This window comes from Herpailurus yagouaroundi, unplaced genomic scaffold (assembly GCF_014898765.1).
Source record: "Herpailurus yagouaroundi ecotype Mexico unplaced genomic scaffold, PumYag 77, whole genome shotgun sequence".
Lineage (NCBI taxonomy): Eukaryota > Metazoa > Chordata > Mammalia > Carnivora > Felidae > Herpailurus > Herpailurus yagouaroundi.
This window is the reverse complement of record NW_024412388.1, coordinates 31,083,245-31,103,196: the sequence shown is the minus strand read 5'-3', so window position 1 is coordinate 31,103,196 and position 19,952 is coordinate 31,083,245. Positions and strand designations below refer to the sequence as shown.

Here is a 19,952-nt window from a genome sequence, read left to right as displayed (position 1 = left end):
GCACCAAGCAAGTTACCTGCATAAAAGAAGCCCACACAGTAAATGTGATCAAAGCAGAGGGCCTGGAAAAATCTGAGGAACTGTTCCAGTGCCTGGAGTGAGCTCCTCAGTGAAGGTAAAAGAGAAGGAGCCAAGGGACTCTTAAACCAAGAAGGAGTTGGATTTGAAGACCACCACCAGTCCTTAAAAGAGGGGGAAAAGGGGCAATACATCCTTACATGTTTCTGCACATCTCCCCCAATCTCTTTACTGATCCTCAGGTACTCTGCCACAGGACCGGTAAGCAGTGAGTCAAATGCTTGCACATATGGAGCTGCTCCTGCTAGAGAGAGACACACACCACAAAGGATCAGTCATGCACCAGAAAGATGATTTTTAAATTTTTTTTTTTCAACGTTTATTTATTTTTGGGACAGAGAGAGACAGAGCATGAACGGGGGAGGGGCAGAGAGAGAGAGGGAGACACAGAATCGGAAACAGGCTCCAGGCTCTGAGCCATCAGCCCAGAGCCTGATGCGGGGCTTGAACTCCCGGACCGCGAGATCGTGACCTGGCTGAAGTCGGACGCTCAACCGACTGCGCCACCCAGGCGCCCCAGAAAGATGATTTTTAAAAAGCACTTCCACATGAAAGTGGAGAAGCAAGGTAATACAGTAAACAGAATACTGGAACACGAGTCCGGAAACCTGGGTTATAGTTCCAGTACCACCACTAACTGCCTGTGTGACCCCAAGTTCCTTTTCCTCCTCGAGCTTGACTTTATCTATAAAATTAAAATGAAAAACAAAAACAAAAACAAAAACAAAAAAACCCCAATCTCCCTTTTAGCTCTAACATTCTATGATTCATTTGGTGCATATACAAAATGGCTAATTTGCCAATCATTTGGACAGAGTTTTAATATCACTTGTCACTCGACTTACACTAGAGTCATTTTGCTAAAGAAAGAACAGGAAATATCACACAAGCAGGAAGTTCTTATGTTAAAATAACCACAGGCCTCCCTGCACAAGTCACTTCCTCTCTTATCTGTTCACAGGCGATGAACTTAGCAGATTAAGCATTTTGGGAAGTTAGCTCCAAAGGAGAGAATACCCTACGACAGAAAAATTTCAGGCGAAGACAGAGTCTTCATTCAAAGTATTCTGCTGTGCTGCATATTGCTTACCTTTTGGAGCACTGTCTCCATAGCCACAGTGCATGTCAGAGGCATGGGATACTGCCTCCAGGCGGCCCACTGCCCTCTCCAACCTTTCTACCAGATTTTGCATGTCAGCCATAATGTACGACCTGCTAAAGGAGATCACATGTCACTTGTGTTAATAGTACATAGCACCTAAGGAGAAAAGACAGAATACTCACGGGGTGACGAAGATGCCAATTCGGAAGAACAGAATCATTTAATAATAAAACCAGATGAAAAACAGATGAACATATTTGCAAAATCATCAAGACCTCATTAAGCAAGAGAGCTACCCAGGAAAAGGTGTTCACTGAAAGCAAATGTTTCCCCATTCAAATACTTACTGAATATTTACTATGACAACACCAAGTATTTATGCCAGAATTTAGAATTTACACAGTATGGTCAATATATTATCTCAGTTTGTGCCTCCCAACAACTATTCAGGAATGGAAGGTTAATCAACATACTCTTTAGAGATAGGAAACGTAATTACAGTGAAGTTAAATGACTTACCTACTGTCACATAGCTAGTTAATAGGAAAGCCAGCACTTTAGTTCCAGTCATCTGGCTTTAAATTCAGTGTTTTTTTCCTGCAACATCCTGCTGCCCACATATGGAATGCCGAAAACCAAGATGAATAGGGTATTTATTCTGCCCTCAATAACTTAGTCTGACAGTAGTTATTTGACGTGTACCCTAACAACTACAAATAGAAAAAAATATGTGAAGATAACACAAGAATGTTGCAGAAAATAACAGAATTTTAGGAAGGGGAAGAGCGCATCAGCTGAAAGAATCAAGAGAGGATAGCATGGAGAAGCTGCCACTTGAGCCAAGCTTCACAAAAGAGGATGGGTATGATCCAGATTTGCAGTAGGGAAAAATAGACACATCCAGAAGAGCTTTTTACAGATCTTTCACAAGTACTAATTTATCTGAAATTAGTCTCATTCAACGTCTAAATCCTAAAGAAAGTAAGCTCTACCCCAGAAAGGTACTTCTCCGGCTTGTTGCCTATTATCCTCTACCATCCAGACCACTACCTGGCAGGTAGAAGGTGTTCAATAAATATTTATGAAGTTAATGAACCTGAAATATAGCATCCCCAAACTCCAGAGGGACAAGTATTCTGAAAGTTCATAATCATTAAATGTTTTCAACACACATCCACATGAAATGGTTGACACCATAAGTGATATAAAAATCAGTCAGTGACATTTCAGACAAAGCCTTGACTTGGAGATTCCACTTCAAAACATTAATTAGTTCAGGTAACTGAAGCCGAATGAACCCAACACCCTTGAAATTGCCTAAAATGACCACAGCAATTACAATTTCCCCAAAGATGTCATGTCAGACTATCTCAATCTAACATACTGCCCTCCCTGTGGACAAGATAAGCAGCTGACAAGACAAAGTAAGGAAGACAACATAATCCCTGTCCATTTTTTCCAGTGTGTTGGCTCTGGTCTCTCTGGGCCCAACCAGAGAATGTTGTTTAAAAAAGAATCAAAGAAAAAAATGTGAAGGTAAACCAAATAAACCTTTTCATTCCCTGGCCTGGAGAAGCAGCAGAAGCCTCCAAGTCTCTGTTCTACTCACAAATGGAGCAGACTAGAAGCAATCATGTTATGCACCGCCACCTGAGTTCTCAAATTACTGACTGTCCAGGGACAGATTCACATATAATCTGCCACCCTCTATAAATGCCAGAGGAAAAGGCAAGGAACACAATAAACTCCCAAGCTATCTTCCATTAATAGATACCACCCATTCTGGGGGCACCTGGCTGGCTCGGTCAGTGGAGTATGCAACTCTTGATCTCGGGGTCATGAGTTTGAGCCCCATGTTGGGTGTAGAGATTACTTAAAAATAAAATGTTAAAAAGATAGATACAACCACATAACATTGTACACTTATCTCTACTACACATTTGATATACTGGTTATATTCCTTCATATACCATGGATGCTCCAGGTTGAGGCCACTGTTAACATGGAAAACATAGGACAAGTGTCTCTAATGGCTGCCAGGGTTGGTGAACACCTAACCATCTTAACAGCTTAGTAATACAGCTTCATGAGATTTCAGTTCCTTTTTTTCCCACATTTCGCTTGTATTTGTAAGCTTTCATTGCTGTCTAACTTAAACAGAATGTAAAAGGATAATACAGCTATCATTTATAGGTAATCTCATTCTACCATTAACCAAACATAGAACAGTACTTAGTTTTTTGTTTTGGGTAGAGGTGGGGTGAAATATGAGATGTTATGGGAAAGAATATCCAGAATTGAAGGAACCAAAAGACACACCGCGTCTCATTCTCCACCCCAACACACATACTCGTATTTTTCAGGTGGTCATGTCCACTCCCAAGCCTTCAACTACCATTATCACCGTACCATCCAGCCTCCTTCCAGAGTGGCATGATCACAACCACCTAGAGACTAACAACTCCCAGAGCAGCATATCCAGCTCAAGCCATTCTTCTGGAATTTATAATTTGAAATCCAGCTTCCACCTAGACACCCCTCCTGGCTATTCCGAAGGGATCTCAAACTGAAATGTCTCAAAAACAACTCATGGTCTTCCCACACCTCGCCCCCCACTGTCTCGGCAATCCAGCACTACTACCAATCACCTGATTGACCAAGTTAGTAACCTGGGAACTATTAGGCCGTATAGTATAGTGGTTACAAGCATGGTCTTTTGAGAAGACAGATAATTGAGGGTTTGAATAACACTACTCATTGGCTCTATGACTAATGAGTGTTAGCAAACTTTGAGTCTCAGCTTCCTTATTTATATAATGGAGACAACAGTACAAAATCCAAAGGGCTAAAGTGAGAATAAAGGGGAAATACATTTGACCCTTGAACACAGGTTTGATCTGCGCAGACCCACTTACACAGGAATTTTGTACGATACTGTAAATGTATTTTCTCTTCCTTATGATTTTTTTAAAAAATGTTTAGGGGCGCCTGGGTGGCGCAGTCAGTTAAGCGTCCGACTTCAGCCAGGTCAAGATCTCACGGTCCGTGAGTTCGAGCCCCGCGTCAGGCTCTGGGCTGATGGCTCAGAGCCTGGAGCCTGTTTCCGATTCTGTGTCTCCCTCTCTCTCTGCCCCTCCCCCGTTCATGCTCTGTCTCTCTCTGTCCCAAAAATAAATAAACGTTGAAAATAAAATTAAAAAAAATAAATAAATAAAAATAAAGAAAAAAATGTTTATTTATTTTTTAGAGAGAGAGAGAGAGAGAGAAAGTGTATGCTTGTGGAGTGGAGAAAGAGAATCCCAAGCAGGCTCCTCACTGATGTGGGGCTCAATCCCACAACCATGATATCATGACCTGAGCCAAAATCAAGTTGGACTGACTGAGCCACCCAGGCACCCCTCCTTATGATTTTCTTAGTAACATTTCTTTTCTAGCTTATTGTAAGAAGACAGTATTATGGTATACATAACATACAAAATATGTGTTAATAAACTATTTTATAGTATGGTTTTTGGTCAGTAGTACACTATTAGTGGTTAAATTGGAGGGGGTGGGGATGGGGGGAGGAGTCAAAAGTTATACACAGATATTTGACTGCACTGGTGAAGGTTGGCACCCCTGACCCCTGTGTTGTTCAAGGGTCAACTATACATGTAGCAGTACTGGACCCAGTCCTGAAAAATAGCAAGAATTCCATAAGAGTTAACTAAATTATCTTCTTCCTTTCTCCCCCAAGTCTATTCAGTTATCAAAATCCACAGGCTCTATCTTGTTTATCTCATGAATAGATGCCCTTGCCTTCATTCTGATTGTCAGAAATCAGGTCTTCATGACTTTTTCTAGATTACTGCAATAACCTCCTTGCTAGTATCCCCTAATTACAGAAATACACCCTGTTTATCCATTCTCCACATTACCATCATAATCCTTCCCAAATGCAAATGTAATTAAGATAGCCTTATATTTAATATCATTCAGTACTCCCCAGGACATTCCGAGTAAAGTCCAAATAAGGATTTCCATATCTGGTCCAGCTTTATCTCCCACCACTCTTCTCTAGTTTTATCTCTTACCACACCCTTCTAAACACACTATAGTCACCCAGGACTACTTTCATTTTCCAGAAAGAAGCATGCTTTCTCTCATTTCTGAGGCTTCATGCTATCCACTCTGATTGGTTGCTGTTGCATCTCATAAATCCTACTTGCCTATTAAGATTCAGCTCAAGTGCTACCTTCTCCAGGAAGCCTGTCCAGTTTGGTATGCTTTTCCTTCTTAATCTGCCCCCTCTCTAGAATTCCTACTGCCTTTTAAGACTCAGCTAAGGTACCACCTCTCCAAGAAACATTTCCAATTTGGCCATAACACTGTTCACTTACCTCTACCACACATTTAATATACAGGTTTAAAATCATTTATTTAATAGTTAATAGGCAACCAGCCACCCTAGGGAGGGACCATGTCTTGTGTTTGTAATTCCAGTACTATAAATGTAGTAAGCACTATAAATACAGTAGGTTATTACAGGTTCTTTAACCTTTCTCCCCTCAAAACAAGTCTGGCTCTCTCCTCTCTCTCTCTGACAAATCTGGGGAGACTTGTTTTACCTTTCTTTTTTTTTTCCTCTTCGCCTATCTGCAGGATCTTACAAATACTCCCATCTTTCAAATAAATGCTACCTTCTTAGGCACATACCACACTGATATTGAGATCTTCAAAGTATCATAAGAAAATAACCTTATTAGATTATATAACAGTAATTAAAAATAGTCCCCTATAGTTGTAAGTGCTTTACATCCTCAATCTGATGCTTGTAAGACTTAAAATAATTCTCTAGAGTCTGGTATGAAGATACTGATCCCCATCTTTAGAATGAAGAAACTCAAGTTAAAAAGCTTCCCAGATATGAAACAACCAGTGGGTAGAGGCAGATAACCTAGGCCATGAACACAAATTTTCTGAATCCTAGTCTGAGGCTCTTCCCACCACTCCACATGGCTTTTAAGAAATTAAGTGACTATGCAATTCATCACAGCATCCAGCCCCTACTGCTTGCTGAGCACATTACTGTGGGTTCAAGGGCTCTTCACCGTGTCTTCAGTTAACATTATTAGCAGCTTTTAATTTCTCTGCTTTCAATTTTCTCCGTGGAGACCAATATTTTTTCATAGGCTAGATGACACATATTTGGAAGGCAAATGTTTAAAATAAGGCTTTTCCGTAAGAATTTAGAGTTGCCAAAGTAGAAAACCATAGCCCTGCCTGATCTTGTTCTTTGCCATTTCTTTTTTTTTTTAATTTTTTAATACATTTATTTATTTTTGATAGAAACAGAGCACAAGTGGGGGAGGGGCAGAGAGAGAAGGAGACACAGAATCCAAACAGGCTCCAGGCTCCGAGCTGTCAGCACAGAGCCTGATGCGGGGCTCGAACTCACAAACCGGGAGATTGTGACCTGAGCTGGAAGTCGGTCGCTTAACCGACTGAGCCACCCAGGTGTCCCTGTTTGCCACTTCTGATTGACAATAGCCAATAACTAAAAGTAAGCCTCCATAAATGAATGTACAGAATCCCAACTATTTAGGCATTCATCGTAAAAGCTTCAGAAAGGGAAACAGTCCTAATTTTAGAAGTCTAAGAAAAAACTAGGATTCAGGAGACCAAGCTTTGAGTCCCAGCTCTGCCATGTATTAACTGTATAACTAAAGGACTGTCATTTAATGAGTCCTTACCTAGCACACAGAGATGTAAGGATCAATGGAGAGGAATAGTCACTTTGGGAACCTTAAAATACAGTTTAAATGTAAAATGTTATCACTACATGCGTTGTGCTAGAATTCAGGCTTTAGATGGGAATCTATCCATTCTCCTCCCCCAACCAGCCCCACCAATTCGCAGTACCTACAACAACCGGGCACACAGAAGATGCTTATAAAATGAAAGTGCTTAGTACTGTACTTGGCACTGTACTTAGCAGCTACTGAAGACATAGAAGGCAAATGGCATCTGCCCTCAAGAAGATTTCATTCTTTTTTTTTTTTTAATTAAAAAAAAAATTTTTTTTTAACGTTTATTTATTTTTGAGACAGAGAGAGACAGAGCATGAACAGGGGAGGGGCAGAGAGAGAGGGAGACACAGAATCTGAAACAGGCTCCAGGCTCTGAGCAGTCAGCACAGAGCCCGACGCGGGGCTCGAACTCATGGACCACGAGATCGTGACCTGAGCCGAAGTCAGACGCTTAACCGACCGAGCCACCCAGGCGCCCCAAGAAGATTTCATTCTTATTGGGAAGGCCAACACAAATGAAAATGCCAATGGGATAAATACTAGTGACACGTTTTTTAAAGTTCTTTTAGAGATTGTCTAACTCCATTTAGAGTAGGAAAAGTTCCAGTATCAGCCTATATACTGGAGCTTTTTCTTTGTAAAATGTTGTATGGTTCTAAATGACACTATAAATTACTATATGTTCTGAGAGTTGAGAAGAAATCAGTGAGGACTGGAGATAGTCTGGGGTTGTTTTGTTTGTTTGTTTTTACATTTTTATTTAATTTTGAGAGACAGAACACAAGTGGGGGAGGGGCAGAGAGAGAATGAGACACAGAATCCGAAGCAGGCTCCAGGCTCTGAGCGGTCAGCATAGAGCCCGATGTGGGGCTCGAACTCACCAACTGTGAGATCATGACCTGAGCCAAAGTCGGACGCTTAATCAATTGAGCCACCCAGGCGCCTTGAGATAGTCTGGTTTCAGGAGAAAGGGGGGCATCCTGATAGAAAAAGTAAAAGAAAAAAGGGAAGACATTCTAGAGCAATCAGACACAAAGAGGAGAGAATAAGGGGGCTAGGCACATAAAGTATGTTATGTGGGTTAATCTGCATAGAGCATCAAGCATCATGAAAAATAAGGCTGGATAAGCAAGGCAGGCTAGGTAATGAAGGGCACTGAAAGCCAGGCAGCATTTGAATCTGATGCTGTGATAAGTGTGAAGCCATTTAAGGGTTTTGAGTGAAGGAGTAATATGATGAAAGCAACATTTTTACAAGTACTATTTGATAAACAGAATGCAATTTGGAAAAATGCGACAATATTAAGGTCTAGGTTAGGTTGAACTAGGAAGCTAATAGGGTCTAAGGTTGAAAGCTGCTATTCATCCAGCTGTAAAATGAGAGGGCTGCTGAAAAAAATATTTTTTATATTTCAAAAGAAAAAAAATCTATACCATCTACTCTCCAGCCAGATATGGAAATGAAAGGAAAAGAATCAATTAACCCACAAATAATCAGTTTTAGGTAACTACGTAACCAGCACCTGAATTAAGTGGTAAAATAGTTTTCCTGTTCCAAGGGAATCTAATCTAGCAGGAGAAACAAAGCTACCTTCCACTGAATCCTTCACTGCCAGGATTAGGAGGGATTCTAGAAATCATCTTGTAAAAACACCATCTGATGCCAGAACAATCCTTTCAACATTCTCAGCAATTAGCCAGGTAACCTCTGTTCAAGTACCTTCAGTGTGGGGAAACCGAGACTTCTAGAGGCAGCCCATTCCCTTCAGACAGCTCAAAGTACTAAAAATTCTTCCTTATATGGAGGCAAAATCTGCTTCCCTGCAACTTCCACCCACTGATCTTAGTTCTGCCCTTGGAGGTCATACAAAACAAGTGTGCATTAAACACAGAACAAGTACTAACTGTGTGGTAGTGACTATTGAGTACTGTAGCACTCAGAAAGGAAGCAAAGATGACTCGAATTGCAAATCCAGGGGCCTAAGAGAAGGATGACACTATAGGCAGAAACAGGTTTCTGGCATGTACTATTTGGGGCAAGAAGATGAAGTCTTTTGGAAAAGGAGAGTCTGAAGAAGAGCTGAAGCTTCTAAGTGGGTATTTAGAAATAAAACTTGGGGAAGGACCAAGGCTGGAGAACAATGTTTGCAAGTTATCCACAAAGAAATATCACAAAGTATGAGAATGGATAGGCTCTTGGAGGGATATCACACACAGCAAAAAGAAACTATGAGGTGGATTCTCCAGCAATTTCTTTTGTGGTCTAAAACCAAGAAAAAAATCAGAATTGGCTAGTGATTCCTGCCAAAGCTGCTTCAGAGTCTCATCATTCGAACAATTCAAACAACCCAATTCCTCCAGCCTATTCCAGGCAGTTGTTCAGAAGTAAATGGAACCAGGCTACTCCTGCAGTTCTTGTCTCATCTCACCAGACAATTAAGCCAGTGGTATGAATGTCTACTTGAGTAGGAAGTTGTCACGTTTAAATGTTTTCTACTTTGTCTGGTAGTCGTTCCTCTAAGTCATACCCTTAAGTAAAACTGAAAAGCAGCTATACAAGTCAGCCTGCATACTATGGCAGCCCGACTGATCTGCTTCAAAATGCTTCTTTTGGCCTTGACTTTGTATTTCTGTCCCTGAGATGTTATCCTAATAAAATAATCCGAATGTGGGGAAAGTGACAGGCAGATATTCACTGCAACGTTAACTTAGACCTCTAATTACAAGGAATGCACCGCGGAAAAAGACTTGAATAGAACACAAAATTTACAGTATTTGTCACATTGGAGTGATGGGGTTTTAGACAATTTCCTGATTTTCCAACCTTCTTTAACATAGTTAATTTCTTTATTAAAAAACAAAACAAAACAAAAAAGAGTTCCATTAGGATCTCTCTCCTAAGGTACCACCAAGCTGTAAGACATTAGTTAGTTCTACTCCTAACAATATAGAATTAGAGCCTTGTTCTCATCACTAGGCTCTACTACGTCAAAGTAAAACCTAGACATACTAACAGGAGACACAAGTTGGCTATGTGTTTTTTAATTTTTTTTTAATGTTTATTTATTTTTGGGAGAGACAGAGAGTGCGAGCAGGAGAGGGGCAGAGAGAGAGGGAGACACAGAACCTGAAACAGGCTCCAGATTCTGAGCTGTCAGCACAGAGCTCAAACTCATGGACCGTGAGATCATGACCTGAGCTTTGAAGTTGGATGCTTAACCTACTGAGCCACCCAGGTGCCCCTATGGGTTTTTTGTGTTTTTTTTAATGTTTATTTTTGAGAGAGACACACACACACACACACACACACACACACACACACACACACACACACAGAGTGCGAGTGGGGGAGGAGCAGAGAGAAGAGGGAAACACAGAATCCGAAGCAGGCTCCAGGCTCAGAGCTGTCAGCACAGAGTCTGACATGGGACTCGAACTCAAGAACCGTGAGATCATGACCTGAGCTGAAGTCAGACGCTTAACCAAATGAGTCACCCAGGCACTGCGCAAGTTGGCTGTTTTAACCAGAAACCAAAGAACAGATACCACTTTGCCCCAGTAAAGATACCACCTAAATCTAACCCAAATCAGGAGCCACTGTTTTTCCTTAAGCATTTGGTTTCAGAGGGAACCAATGACATTTTACTGCCTGAGTCACTGCCATCTAAGGTTTAGATTAAAAGAGAAAGACCTATCTTCTAGGGAGGGAAAGAATCCAATCCAATATCAACACTTGTCTCCTGTGCCCTATCTGAAATTCCAGGAGTGAGTAAAGCTAGTTAGAATGTACAAGCTGAAGTCAGACTTAGAACTAGCTGCTTCAACAGTCAGGGCAATAAACAACTTTGTGTGGCCATGGGTTTCCCCTCTCTCTTATACCCAAGGAATATTACGAAGATCAACTATGTAAGAGCATTCAGCAGGCAACTTTTACATTGTATAAAGAAAAAGCACATTGGCTGATTTCAGCTGGCTAGTTGCATAAAGATAGATCTAAGGACTCCATTTGTCCCTAGCCAGGATTCAGCTACAAATAGAGATATGAAAAGATATGTGACTGTAAGTCTATAATTAAACTTAAGTATAGGAATTTTAATGACCTCTGCAGAAAAACAAAAAAACAAAACACAAAAAAAGCAAGCTCACTCCTTCCATGAAACATTTCAACTCTATTTTCTAGTCAAATGGAAGAGTTTAACACATGTCTCATAATACAAGGCAAATGAAGCTTTATTTATAAATAAGGGATATTTTTAGAGCTTTGATTCTTTTTATTAAGTTTACATGATGGTATACCAAAAAGAAACAGTTTCATGGTGAAATGCTATTAGTCGCATTAAAGATGATTCAACTATAACAACTTAATCAAAATAAACACTGAGCACCAAGAACATAAACTATAACAATTTAAAATAATGGCAATTTAAAATAAATTTAAAATGGCAATTTAAAATAAACGGTAATCTAGGGGCGCCTGGGTGGCTCATTCGGTTAAGCATCCAACTTCCCCTCATGCCATGATCTCATAGTGAGTTCGAGCCCTGCGTTGGGTTCCGTGCTGATAGCTCAGAGCCTGGAGCTTGCTTGGGATTCTGTGCCTCCCCCTCTCTCTGCTCCTCCCTCACTCACGCTCTACCTCTGTCTCTCAAAAATAAATATACGTTAAATTTTTTTTAATTAAATACAATAAAAATAAAAAATAAATTAAAAATTAAATTAAATTAAAAAAATAAATAATAATAAACTAAACTAAGTTGTCTAAATGCAGGCAACACTGGGGCACCTAGGTGGTTCAGTCAGTTAAGCATCAGGCTCTTGATTTCAGCTCAGGTCATGATTTCATGGTTTGTGAGTTCCAGCCCCATGTTGGGCTCTGCACTGACAGCGTGGAGTCTGCTTGGGGTTCTCTCTCTCCCTCTCTCTCTCTCTCTGCCCCTCCCTTGTGCACACGTGGCATGCTCTCTTTCTCTCTCTCAAAAATAAGTAAAAGAAAAGAAAAGAGAAGAAAAGAGAAGAAAAGAGAAGAAAAGAAAAGAAAAGAAAAGAAAAAAGAAAAGAAAAGAAGGCAACATGAATAAAACAGGAATGTATATATCCTCAATGTAAGAGATATATAAATCTGCTTACTTGCACTGTCAACTAACCCAAAGCTTCCTTCTGGGTGAGTGCCTAATCAGAGGCATTTCTCTATCAAGATCACACCCTCTGAGGAAAAAAGCAAAAATGAAAGTCCTTCAAGGACCCCAGAAATTCCTTTAAACAAACAATGATTCTTGCTGCCTCAATGAAAAATGATTCATTCACTACAGAATATCCAGTGCTTATGATGTGTGTATACTGTGCTAAGCATGGTCATGAAGCCTGCCCTAGAAAATCTAATTGGAGAGATAACACTGCACAAACATAGTTATGATACTTTCGAATGCAGTGGTTCTCAATCAAGGGCAATTTCATCCTCCGGGAGACACTAGGCAATGTCAGGAGACATCTTGGGTAGGCACAACGGAGCCAAGTGCTACTGGCATCTGATGGGTGGAGGCCAGGGATACTGCTAAAATCCTACAATGTACAGGCAGGCCAACCCCACAATGAAGAACCATCCAGCCTAAAATGTCAATTGTGCCAATGTTGAGAAACCCTGTTCTAATGTAATAAGGAGCAAAAGGGAAGCACAAGAGGTATAAATAAAATGCCACGGGTTCAGGACTTTCTAAATCAGAATGTCAACCTGTACTATCCAATGAAAGCTAATTAAGGGTCTAATGTGGAGAATTTTGTAAACTGGACAAGGGAATTTAGATTTAATTCTTTGGGAATATGAAGCCAGGAAAGATGAAAATGGTTCTTTTTAAAAGATTAGCCTGGTTGTAGTAGAGAAGGCGAAGTTTAAGTATGAAAGCCACGTTAATAGAAAGTAAAAAAAAAAAAAAAAAAAAAAAAGAAAAGAAAATGATGACAATTCAAAGGAATAATCACTAGGAGTGGGCAAGATGTGGCTTGAGGATCCTCAGATTTCAACCTCAGATTAAATTTCAAACCAGACAGGGGCACCTGGGTGGCTCAGTGGGTTATACGTCCCACTTCAGTTCAGGTTATGATCTCATGGTTTGTGGGTTCGAGCCCCGTGTCAGGCTCTGTGCTGACAGCTCTGAGCCTGGAGCCTGCTTCAGATGCTGCGTCTCCCTCTCTCTCTGCCCCTCTCCCATTTGCGCTCTCTCTCAAAAATAAATAAACATTAAAAAAAAAAAATTTTAATTTCAAACTAGAGAGTTCAACTTCCAATGACACTTTGTATTTGCTCGTTTAAGTAAAATGTGTCTTTAAAAAAAAAAGTCTATTTTTGAGAGACAGAGACAGAGAGAGACAGAGAGTGAGTGCGGGCGAGTCAGGGAGGGGCAGAGAGAGAGAGAGGCTGACAGAGGGTCTAGGAAGGGCCTTGCGCTGACAACAGCGAGACTGATTTGGGGATTCCGGGCTCAAACTCCCAAACGGTGAGATCATGACCTGAGCCAACATGAGACGCTCAACCGACTGAGCCACCCAGGCACCTGTAAAATGCATCAAGTGCTTCACAGAAAACCAAAAGGAGGAAGTCACTTTTACAAGGCTTAGTTCCTGGTTACAAAAATAATCGCAGCTAAACCTACGTACGTATAACCAAAAAAAGGGGGTGAGAAAAAAGATCGCCCTCCAGATTGGAAACAAACCATTTTACAAACTAAACAGCTAACCTCCTCAGAGCAAAAATACACGCACTGAAACTTAACATTACCACCAGTCTGGGCTGGCATGACAGGTTGTACCCTGACAAAATGCTTTTCACTGCTACCATTTTATTTAAGCTCCTCTCAGACATAAATTACGTCCACCTGACTGACAAAAGTATTTCTAGTGAAGAAAAAGGTAGGCAATTCCTACAGAAAAAAACGTCTTCCCTCCTACAGACATTTCTTTATGCTGGACCAGTGCAACTCAAACGATAAGCAAATTGCCAACTGCTGAATGAAACCCAAACGCGTTCAAACGAGGCGTCAAAAGCCCTTCACAACTTGGCAGCCATCTATCTACCTTTTTTCCTGGTCTTACTTCCACCACAAACTCCAGGCGAACTCCGATACTCCAGGTGCTTCACTGAATATATGCCTCTGCACCTTTGCCCTTGTTTCCTCTAATTGGGATACCTTATTCCGACATCTGTCTGGATGTGCTGCAAACACCTCCAACTAAATACGTCCAAAATTCATCTTCTTTCCATGCCACCTCCCCAACTTACCCCTCTCCTCTCACATTACCTACCTTGGTGAATGGTACCACCCAGTTCCCTAAGCCAGAAACCAGGCACTCATCCTAGACGACTATTTCTTCATTTCCTTTTTAAAAAAATGTGTATTTATTTTTGAGAAGGAGAGAGAGAGAGAGAGAGAAAGCGTGAGCTGGGCAGGGGCAGAGAGATAGACACACACACACAGAATCCCAAGCAGGCTCCAGGCTCTGAGCTGTCAGCACAGAGACGAACGAGGGCTTGAGCTCACAGACTGCGAGATCATGACCTGAGCCAAAGTTAGATGCCCCACCGACTGAGCCACCCAGGCACCCCTCTTCATTTCCATAAATAATCAGCCTCCAATTCTATGGTTTCTATCTTTTAAATACTGCTCAAGGGGCACCAGGTGGCTCAGTGGGTTGAGTGTCCCAATTCAGCTCAGTTTGCGATCTCCTGGTTGGCTGCTGAGTTCCAGGCTCACCGCTGTCAGCCTATCAGTGCAGAGTCTGCTTCAGATCCCCTATCCCCCTTCCTCTGCCCCCCCCCATATTAAAAAACAATACATAAATACATACTGCTCAAATCCCATCCCTCCTCTCCTTCCCATGGTCACTGTCTCAGTTCAGGCCAAGACTATGGCAACAGCTTCCCAACACTGGTCTACTCTGCCATCATGTCCCTTCTGCCTTGACAAACTAAACTTCCTAAAACATAAATCTGACCACATCATTTTCCTAAGATCCACGTTACGCAGCACAATTTACAAGGTCCTTTATATCTGACCCACCACTTCCCACTTCCTCCGTTTCTCCAAGCATTACTAGAATTTCAGTCACTGAATTAGCCATGGTCTTTCACATGTCCAGATCACCATGTCCCTGCACTTGTACTCTTTGCCTGGAAATCCTTTTTCCAGACTGACCACACAGCTAAGTAAGTTTTGCAAGACTTATCCTCCCATTTCCTCCTCAAAGCTCGGAAGTCTGGCTCAGGTATTCCTCTCTCTATTCTCCCATAGCCCTGTACTCACACAGTGCATTATGACAGTGCATATGGCAAGCCATCCCTGATTTACTTGTCTGCCCCCCTACACTCCATGGTAACAGCTGTATTCCTGGCCACCAGGCCAAGTGCCTCATTTAGTATGTACCTCATACATATTAAGGGCTCAATGAATGAGTGGTGAATGATGAATGTGCTGGGCTGTCCTGTTTTTCAGCTGAACAGGGATCCCTACAAAGAGCTTCAACTGACACAGTTCTGATACAAACCTCTGCCTGAAAAGGTGCTCGTCCTCTCACCAAGCTTCATGCTGTTTATCCTTCAAAATTCATCTTAAATTCTGCTCTGCAGAAGGGATCTTCCTAAGCCCTAAGTTATATATTTCCAACACTGTTCTTTCCTAACACTCATCACATTTATAATTACTTCTTAAACGTCCCGGCAAAGGTCTGGCTTTTTTTTTTTTTTTTTCCTTCCAAAACTGCATTCCCTAGATATGGCAGAGTGCTTGACAGAATAAACACAATTTGTTAGACTGAATTTAATCCTGTGAGATATGCAGAGATCTCCGCTTAAAAGATAGGAAAAATAAGGCTCAAGGAAGTTAATGCATCTACAGCTACAGAAACTTAGCAGAGCGGACAGACCAAACCTGAGCCATCTGATTTCAGGTCCAGAAGTATGCAACACCTTCAACAAAGTTAAACAAGCCTTTCAGAATAGGAGCAACAGACCTGGAGGAAGGAGAGGCTATCTGATTGCAAACACAAAGACCTGCCCCACTCTCTTGTGAAAAACTACCCAGGTATTCCAAACAGGTTGCATTTAAAAAAAAAAAAAAAATTCCACGCAGCGGGCGGTCTTTAACCTGCAGCTGCCCGCCGCGACTCGACACCGACCGGAAGACCACTCAGAGGTAAAGAAAGAGGTTCCTGGGAAACAGTCGTGGGAAGGACCTGGGGCTGTTAATCTAAATAACTGAAGTCTTGAGTCCAACTGTTTCCTTCACTCGCTATACGGTCGTAGACCAGCCTCTCCTCCCCGGGGATCAATTTACCCATCTGTGCAATGGGGACGAGATGGGGCATAGAGAAGACTCTAAGGTGTCGTTGGTTCCTTAGGAATGCCTAGGTCTGGGCACCTTAGGAATCAGGCCCCCGCTAAGGCTGACGGCCAGGACTGCAAAATCCAGCGGAGGGGCCTCCCCAGAGGAGCCCGGCTCCGTTGGTCACCCTGGCCCCACCTCAAGAGACCGCGCCCAGGATCCCGGGTCGGCCTGAGGGCCTCCGCTATGGCCCCTTCAGCAACGCTCACCGTACGCGCATAGGTCGGTAAGACCATTAACAACTCCAGAGACCAGTGGGCCGCGGAGTGGACCCCCGTCCCTACCCGGCCGCGTACCCTCACCTCAGAGTCCCGCCTCACCTCCGGACTGCGATCAGCCGCTCTCCACTTCCGGCAAGAACCGCCCAGCAATCTTCGCGCGACCCACTTCCGGGCCCTTACTGGGCGCGGCACCCCCACCGGAAATGGACGGCTGCTGAAACGCCGAGCTAGTGGAGGGACCCGGGAGGAAGTCTGGACGCCCCGCTCCTGGCTCCGCCCCCTATTCTCCACGCCCGGAAGGGAGAATCCATGCTAGACCGGAGGGCACGTGGGAGAGGGTCCCGCCCCCAAAGCCGGAGCGGCCCCCGGTGTGTGCTCAGGGGTAGGCCACGCCTCCCTGCCAACTAGCGGGAGCTGAGTCGTCCGGGCCAATGAAGGGCCGAAATTACCAGCTAAGCTCCACCTCCGGAGAAGGAGAACAGGTGAGTGGCTAAATTAGTGCTCCTATCAGTGCGGTCTCAATGACCGAGGCCAGTGCCTTAGCCTAGCCGTCGGAAGGGGTCTTGGAGGGACTAGGAGTCAGGATTTTCTGGGAATCCCGGACAATCGTCCACTCTCCGAGGAGATTGAGGCGAAGCTCCGCCTCTTTGGGTGTGCATATCTCAGTATCGCCGTTTGTGACGTGCGGATGCCGTTGGTCTGAACAGTGTCCTAGGGATACCTCCCGAGGCCGGTGTGGGGAGGTGGTTGGTGAGGGCGCGTGGGTCCAGCCCTGGGTTTCTGGGCATGCCCGCCGTCGCTCGGCTTGCTGGCTGGGAAGGTGGAGGCTCGCCCCACTTCCCGTTTGTTCCGTGTGCTCTGTGACCATAGATGGTCAGGTCTGGGACCGCGCGGAAGCCTCCGCCCCGCGGTTTTGGAGTCCTTCCTCCCCGCGCGCAGGGTGTGGTCCCTGAGAATAAGATGAACGGAATGAGCGAAGATCATCCTCCGCTCCGCTAAAACCGGTTTGTGAGGCCGCCTCGCTCGGAGCTGGGCGTGCCCTGCCACCTGCCACTCAGTCCCGGGGACATTAGGCTCCGTGGCCGCAGCCCGCGGGGGAGAGAGATTTCGCGTGGTCCTCGGGCCTGGGGATCAGAGCTTTGTTCCCTCAAGGCTCACACTTTCCAACCGGTGATTATCCTCCCACAAAGATTTATTTCCAGAAAAAATTGGCGAGTGCAATTGTTCCCACTCCTTCGGCTGAGCGACGGTGACAGCTCCAAGCTTCAAGTTGAATGCAAGCGCTATATGCCAAAGTCACTCGACAGATACAGTTCTTATAATAATAGCCACCATTTACTGCGCACTATGTGCCAGGCCTGTGCTGAATGCTTCAAGAACATTTTCATGTGATCCTAATAGGAACTCTCTATGGTAGATGCTATTATGGCCTCCAGTTTTCAAATGGGGAAGCTAAATTACTTGCCAAAGTCACAGAGTAACTTAGAACTTTGAAGTAAACACATCTAAATGATGAAATCCCATGAGTATGCCACAGACCATACTGAAATAACATGTGCCACAGTTTTGAGTTAGTGATGCCTCTGGATGGGGAGACATCCTGGGTTTCCATAATTCCTGGCTTGGGCACTTTACTAGGAATTAGACTGGCTAGGTTACCTGACTTGGCTGAACCTGGGCCTCTTTTTAATTTTGTGACTTCCAGTATGTTTAAAAGAAAAACGACCACATGACAAAATAGGGCACAAAAAATTTATATTTTAAATATTTACATTTAACAAAAAACACTGTCTTTCTCTCTCTCTCTCTCTCTCTCTCTCTCTCTCACACACACACACACACACACACACACACACATCACACAAATATATCAAATAATTATATTTGAGTGCTTCATGTTTGTGAAACCTAGGGCAAATAGCCTCCCTGACCCTCATTGTAATTAGCTCTCCATTTAAGCCCTCAATCTCTTTCTGAATTTAGAGACAGCAGATACCTAGACATGCATTCCAGATGTAGGGGAGAGAGAGGAGGAAACAGGAAGAAGGATGAAAGGAAGAAAGTTTTCCTATTTACAAAATGGGGATAATAATTTGTGGGGTTGAAATAAGAAACAGAAGCAGTAACCTATATGAAACTACATTGTAAAGTGATTCTTTGTAAAGAGTGCACACATGAGTAAGTCACAACCCCTGCCCCTAAGGAAACTTCTAATCTTTTAAGGAGTCTAACCACATGTACTTGTAACCCCACGGGAGGCAATTTAAGAGCAGTGTCTATCACTTTATTTATTTTGTAACATTTTAAAAGTTCATTTATTTTGAGAGAGAGGCAGGGAGAGGCAGAGAGAGGGAGAGGGCAAATCCCTGCGCTTTTAGCACAGAGCCCAAGGCAGGGCTCTAACCCGCGAATCATGAGATCATGACCTGAGCCAAAATCAAGAGTCAGACACTTAACTGACTGGGCCACCCAGGTGCCCCTATTTATTCATTTGTTTATACACTGAAAAAAATGAGTTCTTCCTCAAGAAGCATCGTAGGCACCTTGCTACTTTGCACTAGACACAATGAGGAGTATGCGAGTGGACAAGTCAGACTCTGTCCCTGCCCTCATGGAGCTTACAATCTATTGTGGAAACAGGTGTTGCCATCTGGGGCAGTCATCAGAAGTACTGACTATTGACTTCCAGCTTTTTCCTCCTCACTGATCTTGCCCAATTTCTCATCCATGGTGGGCTTTCATCAGGCACATGACCAATGAGTGCCTTGAATTTGGAATCGTCATTTCCTGGGCTGAGATGGGTGGGGAGAACATTGAGAGCAGACCTGAGTAAACGGTAGCAGGGATGGAATCTGTGACTGGCTGAGGTGAGAGGTTCCTATAGAAGAATAGGAGTTAAGGCTGAAGAGAAAGAGGTTGAACAAGCTGTGCCAGACAAGAGAGGTAAAACCTTAATGTGAAAGAAAGAAGGAGCTGGTTAGATTACATTTTAGAAATATAACTCTAACTGCAGGATAGAGCATGGGCTTGAGCGGAGGGGGAAGAGGCAGAGGGATCTGTCAGAAAATAGGTACAAAGGTAGCATAGGGTCTGAATCAAGGCTGGGACATGGGGGTACAATGTAGAGGAGACAATGCAGAAGGGACAGGGCAGAAGATGCCATTGTTATCAAGGGGATGGTGAGGAGGAAGATGACAAGGAGAAAGGCAAATGGAAGGGGGATGACCTGAATATGAACCTTTAGGCTAGACCTAGTTCCCCAGGTATACACTCCCACTGAATACTACTTTTCCTTCCTGGCTGGTATCACAGTTCTAATTAAGTAATGATCCGTGCACTTGTCTTTTTCTTTCTTTCTTTCTTTCTTTCTTTCTTTCTTTCTTTCTTTCTTT

At 43.2% G+C, this 19,952-nt stretch overlaps 2 protein-coding genes and 1 long non-coding RNA gene across 7 annotated transcripts in view; 2 read left to right on the top strand and 1 right to left on the bottom strand.

Moving 5' to 3' along the window:
* The window catches only part of CAP1 (cyclase associated actin cytoskeleton regulatory protein 1), a 28,181-nt gene extending 11,404 nt beyond the window's left edge, over positions 1-16,777 (bottom strand). The window contains exons 1-3 of one of the 5 annotated variants that reach the window (XM_040469771.1): positions 16,660-16,777; positions 1,169-1,290; positions 219-322 (exon numbers count right to left, since the gene is read on the bottom strand). In XM_040469771.1, coding sequence (XP_040325705.1) covers positions 219-322; positions 1,169-1,280 — 216 coding nt within the window. In that variant the 5' untranslated portion in view covers positions 1,281-1,290; positions 16,660-16,777. Of the gene's footprint in view, positions 1-218; positions 323-1,168; positions 1,294-16,641 lie in introns of those variants that run through there. The other 4 variants (XM_040469768.1, XM_040469772.1, XM_040469769.1 and 1 more) reach the window with 4 other exon arrangements.
* Positions 5,370-11,475, top strand: LOC121026918 (uncharacterized). The gene is made up of 3 exons (XR_005788497.1): positions 5,370-5,605; positions 8,502-8,503; positions 11,437-11,475. It is a non-coding gene; the product is annotated as an uncharacterized LOC121026918 (long non-coding RNA).
* Positions 16,778-16,903: 126 nt separating the features above from the next.
* The window catches only part of MYCL (MYCL proto-oncogene, bHLH transcription factor), a 103,172-nt gene continuing 100,123 nt past the window's right edge, over positions 16,904-19,952 (top strand). The window contains exon 1 of the mRNA XM_040469774.1: positions 16,904-17,042. The gene's annotated coding sequence lies outside the window, so the exon portion shown is untranslated. The remainder of the gene's footprint in view (positions 17,043-19,952) is intronic.